The sequence below is a fragment of the Morone saxatilis genome, unplaced genomic scaffold, assembly GCF_004916995.1.
Source record: "Morone saxatilis isolate NCDOM2014 unplaced genomic scaffold, NCSU_SB_2.0 Contig7, whole genome shotgun sequence".
Taxonomy (NCBI): Eukaryota; Metazoa; Chordata; class Actinopteri; family Moronidae; genus Morone; species Morone saxatilis.
Window position 1 is genome coordinate 3,239,253 of NW_023340246.1, and position 11,683 is coordinate 3,250,935.

The window sequence follows — 11,683 nt, forward strand, 5'->3', positions numbered from 1 at the left end:
AATACCATAAATAAAATAGTTCCTCTTTTCAAAACCTAGTAATATTGAGCATAGCACAGACAATTGCTAACAGGACTGGGAACAATCGGGTGAGTGACTGTTCTCAGGCGTTACCGAAAAAGCCCCATAGACAGAGGACGCTTCCATATAAAATGTGTCCGAGTCCAATAAGGTGCCGTGAGCGAGCCGGAGGCCAGTGCACAAGATGAATATGCCTGAGCACAGTGGCTCTGCACATGACACCTTATTACACAGGAGGCAGTGTGCATCCAGCGGGTAACACACAAGCGAGCGAGCCTAATTAGAGTGCGCTGCAGCATGTGCACGTCGTGAGGGAAATGCACGACCAGGAAGCACAAATCCAATCCCCTAAACCTGTGTAATGCGAGCGCGAGCCTATCTGTATCCCACTCCACTGCACAACGGGTGGTAAGTGGGTTAATATAAACTATAAAATCGTATGTTTAGGCAATTTGCCAGAAGCACCAACCAAAGATGCCAAAACAGTTAATATACCTCTAGATTGCTTAGGTAGTCCAGTAGGAAAATGTGCACCTATGGGATCATTTTTACAAGTGCACTGCTAATGGCCTAGAAATGAAAGCAGCAATGTGATGTAGAAGGTTACCATGTTACCACTTGAATTACGATGTAGCATGCTAACCTTGGCTATTAGCCACTAAACACCAAAGTACCAACTGGAGCTGAAGATACTAGTAAAATAGTAAGACTTATAACCAAATCAATTTGGACCTGAGATAGGGCAGAAAAAAAGGTCAAAGAACCCACCAAAGTCAGTATGATGTAGAACCACTCGCGCGCGCGGCGTTACTACAAAATTCCATGGCATCCAATAGTTGTTGAGGTTTTTAAGTCTGGACCAAAGTGGTGGGCCGACTGACTCATTCATCAAAAAGTTGATCCAATGATGGAGGTCCTTATTGAGTCTGGATTATTTATTATTATTGGATTATTCCAGCTTCTGAAACTGATCTTTGCTGTTCCACCACTCTATTGGTCATAACTGAACTACAACAACATACAGTTCACTCCCAATTGGACAGTGCTGTTAGACAGTGTTTGAGTAAATTTCTTGCCATATTAATGTTAATTAACTACAGCTGATATAATCTGCTGCCGGCTGTGTTTGTCCTTTTAATCAAAAAGTGCGATGGCCTAACATTACATCACAAAAAAAGGTTACTTGAGTTTGGTAACTTCTTGTGTTGCTTTAATAATGTTGGTTTCTAGTGGCCAACATCTTAATGCCAACAGCAGCATGCATTTCAAATCTAATCTAGTCCATTGGCAAACACATACACTTCATTGAACATTGTGATACAAGCGAAAACAATGAAGGAACGTATTTGCTTCTGCTTCACTGAAAAATGCATTCTGTCTCCCCAAGCACGTATTGGTCCACAGTACGCTACGGTAGCTCTACCACTGAAAACATGATACTCATAACAGAGGGATTTTCTGACAAGGTGGCTCACCACTAATACATAATGTTAGAAATAATCACATTTTCATGACATTTATCTTTATAGTCCCTAAATGAAGGACTTAAGTCATACCAGGCCATCCGCTGCTTGTGAAAAACATTTCATATCAAGCGCACTCCTTTAGTGACAGATGTCGCCTATTTCATGTTCCATTAGCTTTCAACATCTGTCTAGTTAATGAGCCGAGGTTAACCTCGTGTGTGTTTGTGTGTGAGCAAATAGAAAGGCTAGATTGTCATGCCCGGGAAGATGGGGAGAACAACAAATACGATAAAAAGGTTCAATCTGTAAGTGCAGAGCAGGATAGCACGCGGGTATCAGCATACAACAACATGCTAAGGGTGAGTATTTTAAACCACAGGGGTTAATCAGAGCCGAGCACAGGCGGTAAACCTGTATATGCCTTGCAAGGGGGAAAGTATTCGTTACTGTAGTGCATCACATTTCACACAGTATCCCTGAGACAGGTGCAGGAGGAGAAAGCGGGAAGAAAAGAGGTGAAAGGTCACATTCTGAGGGGAAGTCCATTCGTCAGATTCGTTATCATCCAGTGTCAGAGGAGCTACAGCTGAGGAGGGTGAGACAGCACAGAGCTCAGCAGGGATCACATGGGCAAACCAGCAGGCAGGGTCTCTGCTAGTATTTATACTGAAACAACATTCTTATTGATTTATTTATAATTCTTTCTTGAGGAATTGTGAAAAATGTGTTGAATAGGTGAAAGCGTATGAGAAATATATTTTGCCCAATGCTCGATGCCCTTTGAGCCTGTGCTTCTGTCCTCCTGCTGTGCCCAGGTGGACAAAATCAAGAGTTATAGAGTAATTCCACCGGATCATCTGCGCCAGATAAGCTCCACTGAGCAACCAAAAAGGATTTTAAATCACCCATCACCCAGGTGTGGAGGTGAGCGCTCAGGTGGAGCTGTGTGTTCATCTGTGTGTCAGCGAGGGCGTGCACAATTTCATTATGTGCATACGTGGGGTTTTGTGCCTGTGTGTGTGTGTGTGTGTGTTCAGTAAGATTTATTGTGAAGGATCTTAAGGTCACAGATGCAGGCGAGCGGTACTGGACTGTGTTTGGTTTTGGGGAGCAGTGAAAAAGAAAGGGTCGGTGTCACAGGGCAAGAAAACAGAAACAAGCCTCATGAAGCAGGTTTCAGGCCACTTCACTTCCAGTTCAACCAGTTCTATACACCCACCTACTGTTTGTATCCACCAGAACCTTTTAATATTGGCTCACTGTTTATACCCACCATCACCCCGGTCTGCAAAACAGGAGTCCACTTCTCAAATGAGTGGCTGGATATCAGCCCTTGCGTGTCATTAGAACGTCCCAGTTGGGTCATACACACTGATTATAAGAACCTAATTTAGCAGACAACTAAAAGGTTACTGTTTAAAGAGTTTCTACAACCTGGGGTTTGATTGTCTTACGTTTTTATTAGTTATCATAATCAAAATCATCAGCATAATTGCTGGAATGTGGTCATATGGCAACCTCTCAGCAGGTCAGTAAGTCACACAGGCTGTAAACAAACACCCACTTAATTCATGTTATCTAAATCTCTTTATTTGGAAATGAAACAAAAAGTGAACAGTCGCAGTTAAACCAGAAAGTTGTTATAATGTGCCAATGGACCGAATGGGAAATATTAAAAGAGCACTCTGCCTAGTTGGGTTGGAGATTTAGGCGTGTAATGCTAGGGGGTCTGGTAAGCTCACTTCTCTACACCAACAGATTTGTTTAATATTAGATGACATCACTTGAGGCAGTTCATAAGACTTCACATAGCTCCCTCTGCAGCCACAGAAGTCTTTTACTATACAACTTTTTTTCCCCATATGTAATAGTATTCACATGGAAAAAAGATGGTAATGTGCACAATCGGTGGAGTTTAATGTTAACCCATTAATGTTTGCATTTGTTTCCTATCCAAATAAGTATTGTTAATTGATATAACATCATCTCATACTTTCAAGATGGCTGACAATTTCATTTGTAGGGGATATACTAAATATATAAACTAAACATACTGCAATAGTTAATGCTTTAATCACAAAAAATAAGGAAATTTACTCTAAAGTTATCAAGATTAAATGGCTTTGCCCAATTAACCAATTAATGTCCAGGAAACCCAAACTCAGTAAAAACCCATTATTTTTATTAAATGTGATACAACACCATGGTTAATATCGTGTCAGTTTTAATAAGTTTCAACTTTTAAGAATTTCAAGAAACCCGCCCTCTTGAACTTGGTGGAATTGAAAGTGAAGGAACCATCACCCTGCTTTGTAGAGAAGTACCTCACTGCTGCTGCTGCTGCTGCTGCTGCCAGTGGTCTTTATAGCAGCAGATCAGTCCAACATGAGCTGGGGCAGGACGGGATGGAATGATATGGAGAAGCAAGATGGTGTAAGTTGAATGCTTGGTTTGCAACACAGACACTCAGCGTCCACAACAGGACCACAACACACACTTTTAATTTGTCTCACACTAATAATAAAATAAACACTATACAACATCACTGCTGAATCACTCAAAGCCTTTAAAGGACCAGTGTGTAGGATTTAGTGGAATATACCGCTTAGCCTTCCAAGTGTTGTGTGTGTGTTCCAAGTAGTTTTTTTTTCTTTCCGCTCTGGGCTACTGTAGAAACATGGTTCTCTGTGTAGATCAAAATGTAATGAAACCATGATTCTTATTCCTATATTCAGTATACAGTAATGAAAACATAGTTAAGTATATTATATTCCATTTCTGCCAATAGATCCTCCTAAATGTTACACACTGGACCTTTGAGTTGTAAAGTACACATTTTTTGTTGTTAATGAACTAAAATTCAAAACTAACAGTATGGTCCTTTAAATTCACCTCCAAGGTTTCTTGTCCACTGAACCTACAACACACTGGCTTCATCTACTGATTGATGTAGGCACTGGTATGGGAATGGATGAGATATGAGCATGAAACATTAGTTCTTTTTCTTTCTTTTTTCACCTACAATCTACACCATGCCAGGAGGGAGAACACTATTCTCATTGTCTATAGTCCTTCTGATATCTAACAGATATTTGAAAGAATATTGCTGCTGTCAGTGGAAAGTGCTTTAGAGAGAAAATCAAGTTTGGAATCTGTGCCAAGTGCCCTGGTTTGAGAAAAGTCAGGACAGGAAGCGGCATGTTATACTTCAATCTATATGAAACTGAATTGCAAAATGCAGGGGTCATGTGTTGACATCTTCTTTGTAATAACATATGATAATATCAGGATCATAATAGCTGTAGCTGAAGAACAAGATGCTTTTGCCAGGGGACTGAGGTCTTGTATATTGCAATTTTCTAATTCACATTATCTTGAAGAAAATATACCTCATCTCCCTGGGATATGTTGGTTATAGGATGTACTGTCAGATTCAAGAGTAGCCACTCTAGAGATGGTACTTTTTTTATATAGAAAAACAAACAGTATCTTGTAAAAGAACAAGACTCGCCACATTGCTCATGATGTTGCTTTTCTACCTGTGCGATATTGCTGTGATAAACATATTAACATCACTATTACCAAAGTACCTGAAAAGACATCTTCCAGCATGTGTTAAATGTTTAATCACAGCATTATCCCACACATACAAGAACAACTCCATGTTAAAGTTGCAATCCTTTTTGGGATCTGGTCAAAAATCCTCTCTCTTTATTTATCTTGGAGCTCGGTCATCAAAAAACTACAATCTGTAACCAACGTGGCTCCACAAAAATCTAAACTCCATATAACCACAACAGTCTTTCATGGCACATTAATAGCAAATGTGGCCCTTATGTATACAGATCAAGATCAAGAGAATTTATGAAACACTATTGTGGCTATATAGAAGACCATTAGTGTCAAAATTTCTTAAGAATAATGTTATACTGTCTCAATTTACTACCATAGAATAAAAGGTAAAAAAATATAAGGATTGTACCTTTAAGTGTTTCCATTGATTAGACCTATTAGAGGGATATGTCCAGGTTCCACACACTGCAGCACCCACATGACACATGGAACAAGAATCCGGAGTGATTAATAACAGTATTATTAGACATGGACAGGAATATAGTGTGCATTGTTATCATGTAACAGCAGGCAAAAAACTAAATGCAATTTCATCAATGCCATAATTTACAATTACCTTCTTATGTGTAATAACACAGAATAATCAATCAATGTTAACCAATGCGTAGCAGTTTTATGCTTTGGCTGTCCTCATGACCATTCTTGTAGTGCTTATCAATGAAGTAAAGAATCAAATTCTCTCAACATCACATGCATTAGCAGTAGTGGTCCTAACAGTGAACCTAACTAACCTGACAGATCTACAGTGCGCGATAGAACTTGCATGTGATTGTCAGAGAAATGGTTGCTTTATTCAGTGATTTGCACTCACATTGCTTCATCAGAGCTGAGAAATCAAACCAAGTTAAATAACCATGTGATAGCAGTATGGTTGGAATCAAACATATGATATGAGTGTTCATTTTCACAGCTTCCTAATTTTCCATTTTCACCACATACTTCCAAAAACTCATCTATGTATATTTTTAAGTAGCTCCAGTTCAGTTTCATATTTTTTTTAACTTTAGCTGTTGTAATCAGATTAATGTAATCTCTTTACATGTAATCCAATTATGTCCCCACACCGCCTGTCACATGCTCACCAGTAGAGATAGTAGAAGAAGGAGAGGACAAAAAAGGACAGCTTGCACCAGGCCTCCTTCAGGCAGAACTTGAGTGTGTCACCGTTCATCACGGACGCCGGGTCGTAGAGCAGCTCCTTAGTGTCCGTTGGGGAATGGAAGTACCTACCACAGAGGGCAAAGACCACATCGCGGGTAGTTGACCCGTTCCAGACCCCGGGGGGGAGGGGGAGGGAAGGATGGAGCGAGGTAGGCGGGGAGATGATGGGAAGAAAATGGGGAAGAAAATAGCATGGAAAAAGATGGCATGATGAGTTAGGGGGACACCATCATGCAGCAGACGTGGGCGAAATAGTAGTTGAATGTGTTCGTGGGAACTGACCATTTGCTAAATCCCTCCCCTGAGCAGCGACTGTGCCGTAGTTTAGCTAACATAAATGGCAGGCCTGTCAAGCTTTGGATTTCTTTTCACATTTTGAAGCAGGGCGCTTAGCAATAGTGTAAGGAATGTATTAAACATTGTGTTTATCTGCCCTAACGTTAGATATAATTGCTATCTAGCTTAATACCCTCTGTAGTAACCTAGTAATATTTGCAAAGCTAGGTAGCACATCATTAGCTAAGTATTGTTTTGTGGGGCTACAAGCTATGTCCGTCCAAGACCGACCCCCACTGTTTGAGAGCCAGAATGCTAGTATATCAGAGTTCACTGTAGATAAAGTTAGCATCATCCTCAAAGCGAGAACAAATCATAAATTAAGTGCTGAGCTCTTAGATGGAGCTAATTATTTCCATGTCAACTGGTGAGGACGCTGAGCTCTTGCTAGCGACATGTAGCTTTAGTCTTTTAGCACAGGAGTGTAGCTTTCAATTGCATATTTAAAACCCTTTTTATGGTCAACAAATCAGCTAGAAACCGATTTTTTAATCAACTCACAGAGTTAATGTTAATTAGCTAGCTAATCTGCCAGCGACGGCCATGATTTTAATCGTTAAAATCGAAGGTCACCATCTAGAAATGAGATGCCCGATTCTCAACTTCTGTGACAAATCACAAACCATATTGTTTCAGAAATCACTATCTTTTTGAGTGGTATCACTGTGATCTTCAGTTGTGCTATGCTAAAATGCTTTTAGCTTCACAGGTGTAACAGTAAGTAAGGGGACAAGGACTTAGCAAAGGATATCTTGATAAGGAGCAATTTGACTTATCTTGTCGTGCAAAATATTAAAGTTCCCAACAAGATAAACAAAGTATGATTAAATATTTGAATTGTTATTCAAATATATTTTCACCCAGGTCAGTTATGCGGTTCTAAAGGTATCAGGGCTGGGGTTTATTCTAAGTTCCTAAATACAGTCAGCTCGGTAAGTGAATTACAGCTCCAACTGCTGTGCATAAAAATAAGCAAACAATAATTTTCAATAAAACTTTAAAATGAAATTTTAATAAAAAAAACCCCAACATTTTCTCCCCTTTCAAATTACAACCATTTATCACCCAGCGCTGACTGATTTAAACTCTGAAGAGAAAATCCACCCTATAATAGAATCTGCATGTGTTATTGCTATGCTTTTAGTACAATCAATATTTGCCAACACAAACAGCTCTCTCTCTCTTACAGCTCTGTAAAATGAAGATGTGCGATGTCACCCAAACACAGAACCTGGCTGTGATTAATAGCAGAGTGGGTTTGGGGAATTGTAGGATGTTTCCTGGAGCTTGTACATCCCAGTGAGACTTATTTCAGCGGGGCTGATAGAATTCTGAAATGGAAAATATGTTTTATGCGTACTTGAGGAAAGCCGCCATGAGACAACATGTAGAGGGAATTCCAACTGCTGCCTGTTGCTTTGAGAGAGCTGTTTATGCACTGATAAACAATTGCCTCATTACGTTTTATAGGGGGGATTTGCCTTTTATGGACCCCAGAGCTGATACAAATGAACTGGATTCTGTAACAATGGGTAACTGTTTATTAATGAAACAGACCAATTGCATTAAGATAGCAACTTTACTGCTGTTCATTTTTCAGTCATTTAACCCACAGAGCCCATCAGAGAGAAATTCACTCAGAAATTCACTGAAATTATGCTTTGCTGGGTATGATGGGTAACGCAGTCCAACCAGGAAGCTGCCATCATGATGCATGTGGTCTGTTCAGTCATAACTCAGACTAACAGATGGTTTATGCATGTCCATACTACTGTTCATTCATGTATTCAACTGTGAAATGAACGTACATTTGGTTGTCATTTATTAGTTACAATACAATGTACACTGACTAATTCACGTTTCTGTCAGTCGATAGATGACTCATGCATGTATGAAATCTTAAATAGTGCATCTTGATGTATTTTGAATGACAGAAGGGCTTTGTAATGAGTCACTGAATATAGTTCCCATGTATTTCTACAAAAGATACATGCACAAATGACTGATGATGAGGTAAACCAGGTTAGCTGACAGTAAACAACACTACTGCAGTTTAAATAATTAGCTTATAAAATGTCATTCATAATAAATAAGAACTTATTAAACTAAATAAAAAGAGCAAAGGCAAGAAGAAAACTGGGTGAACACTTCCTGCTTGTCATAGACATGTAGAGATGCTCAGTGTGTTAAACAGGACACAAACACACACTCACTCACAGGCTTTGAAAAGGATTCAGCTGGCAACCAAAGCATTTTAAGAAACAGCACCACATGGCTAGCATATCTTGGAATTTCCCTCTACGCCCCCTCATTCACATATTGTGAGAGCTTTTAGTCTGGCAAAAACTTCTGTTCTTAATAAACAAGGAAATGTCCCCCATGAATGGACCTGTTACATACATCATCCCAGACTGAATCCAATTAAGGTTTCACTACTGAGGCCAGGCACATGCACACTCACACTGTGGGCTACAACTTGAGTGCTGCACTTTTAATTTACATTTTGGTGTCATTAAAAGTACTGCTGTTAGCACTTCCTGTTTGCAACATAGCCACAGCTCAACAATAATTGGTTAACTGATACAACAACTCGATCATAAGGCCAGTCCTGGAGTTACAAGGAGCTTATTTTTGTAATTGCTATGCAGATTTATGGATGTTTATTCTGTGTGTTAAGATTTGAAGTTATTTTGACACAAATTGCAGCAAGTGAGCGCTAAGGGTTTTAAAGTACAATACCTTTATTGCCTCTGTGAGCTGTGTGTAACATCCACAGCTGCTGCTCCTAACACTGACCGTGTTGGTGGGTGAGCCAAAACAGAGGTCAAAACTACAGTAACTAACTTCCTGCGGCACTGGCATGCACCTGTCCCTTTCACCTCACACACTAACCCCACTTCAACCCTCCTGGACCGAGACCAAACCTCTCTGAGAACAGTTATTACTGGAGCTACTTTATAAAGAACAAGTGGTCCCTATGAAAACAGGACACTTTGCAGAGTAACCAGGACATAGCATAGCATGTCATTGTCAGTGCTTCAAGCACCACAGACAAGGCAGAAATATCAAAGAGATGGACAACTAAACGCACTGAATACCAAAAATATCGGCATGGCTGTAGCTACATAGCACTAGAGGTAAGTGAGAAAGCCTTAGGGCAACTCCAAAAGCAATCGTGACCTAACTGTTGGAGAGAAACCTTAAAGAGAGAGCGCTGGTTTTCCTGGCTACAAGACATCCTCCAATACAAGTTCATATCAACAAATAGCTCGAGCTTTGCTGCCATCAATCTGACCTCGGAGCCTCCCGGCTGCATCTGCAACTCTGCAGAGCATCACATGGACATGTGGACCCATCAATATGTCGCTGTGATCACATACTGTATCCATGAGCTTGTGTTTAAATAGCTCACCATTAGTGTCTCCCTCCCTCCCTCTCTCACTCTCCTCTGAATCACCTTGTCAATATTAGACCTCTCTCCTATCAGTCACTCACTTTTTCTCTCGCCTCACCCGTCCTGCCTCCCGCTACTTCCTCCTTCATTTTGCACCCTCCTCCATCTCTGTCTTACCCTCTCTCCCTCCCCATCCCTTCCTTGTCTTCTCGTTTCTCAGCTGCGCAGGAAGCAGCATCTGTAGCCGGTGGGCATCTGGCAGCAGTCTCCAATTAATGAGACAGCAAGATGTTTTTCTCTCTTTGGCTCTCCTCTTCTCTAATCTCCTCTCTCCTCTCCTCTGCTCTACCCTTCTCTCCTCTCCTCTCCTCTCATTCTGCAACTTTCACCAGCTGAGCACAGAAGCTTAAACCAATCGGACTGCCAGCAGTCTACGTCTAACACCGGCGGGAAGAACAGCTACAAAGACAGAAACAGGCAAAGAAGGAGCAGCAAAAAACATCTGAAGATCACTGACTGGTGACCCATTTTTCAGACATTGCCTTTCAGAGGCTGGAGATGTGTTGCAACTCTGATATACTTGCTTTTAGCTATACGCATATCTTATTTCCTCTGTGCTGAAGAGCTCCATTGTTGTCCAAAATCTATTCAAACACACCACTGTTTCACAAACTGTGGATTAGTTTGACTCAATCCCACACACACACACACCATTCTACTGCTATAACTATTCACCAGTCCACTAAATGTGTGTTTATATAGTCCCAAACAACTGTCCTCCTGTAAACAATGTTTCCTATGTCCAGTTGTTTTAGAAAAGTGATATATATATCCGTCTTCAGTAGGAAATAACAGGCTTAAGGCTGAGAGGGTTGAAAAGTCAGAGAGTACTAAAAGACAGACTGTTGGTTTTGGTCTTTTCATGGGTTTTGTCACACACCAAGTTTGTTTTGTTCATCCAAAAATGATTAAATTTTACGAAAAGCAAACACGACCTCACCTTGTGTCAATCATGTTTACACAATGACCTTGAAACTTTCATCTGGCATTAAAGTTTTTAGAACTAGCTCGATTTTTCACATTTTTTCACAGCAGTCACATGAGAAAAGCTCTTGTAGCCGCAGTGCCAAATGCAAGATGAGGGCAGAGAGTTGACAGCCTGCGGAGGAACCTCCAGTGGAGAAAAACAAGGAAGGGAAAAAGAGAGATGGAGAGAGAGACAGAGTGACAGCAGCAAGCAGAAAGCTCCTTTATCAGCTGGTGAAACGCTCCTTGTTCTTAACACCTTGGACCCAATTACTTTTTCTACTTTCAGTCAGAGGACCACAAAATCATCCTCGTTGCCCCAAATGCCCAAACATCATCAGCTAGGGATGATTCAGCCATTACCTGCAACCTAGTGGATACTCTTTTTGATCCTGAACAATGTAGCTGTATCATGAGCCTTATTGTCATATACAGTTTTTTTTTCTTAGTTATAAACTAAGACTAATTCTAATCTTAAATGACAAGGTTTTTCTTACTGGCATAAAATCCCATGAAAACACCAAAACCAACAATAGGGTTTCAATTAGGGGTGTAACAAAAACCGATTTGAATCGGAAAATCGATTTTGATTTAAAGGATGCGAGTGCATCGGTACACGGACTAATAAATCTGTCTTGTTGTAGCT

The 11,683-nt window shown here is 40.4% G+C and overlaps 1 protein-coding gene across 2 annotated transcripts in view; it reads right to left on the reverse strand.

Annotated features, from left to right (window-relative positions):
* The window catches only part of cnih3 (cornichon family AMPA receptor auxiliary protein 3), an 82,887-nt gene that overhangs the window by 4,593 nt on the left and 66,611 nt on the right, over positions 1 to 11,683 (reverse strand). For both annotated transcript variants that reach the window (XM_035678117.1, XM_035678116.1), the window contains one exon: positions 6,203 to 6,346. In XM_035678117.1, coding sequence (XP_035534010.1) covers positions 6,203 to 6,346 — 144 coding nt within the window. The remainder of the gene's footprint in view (positions 1 to 6,202; positions 6,347 to 11,683) is intronic.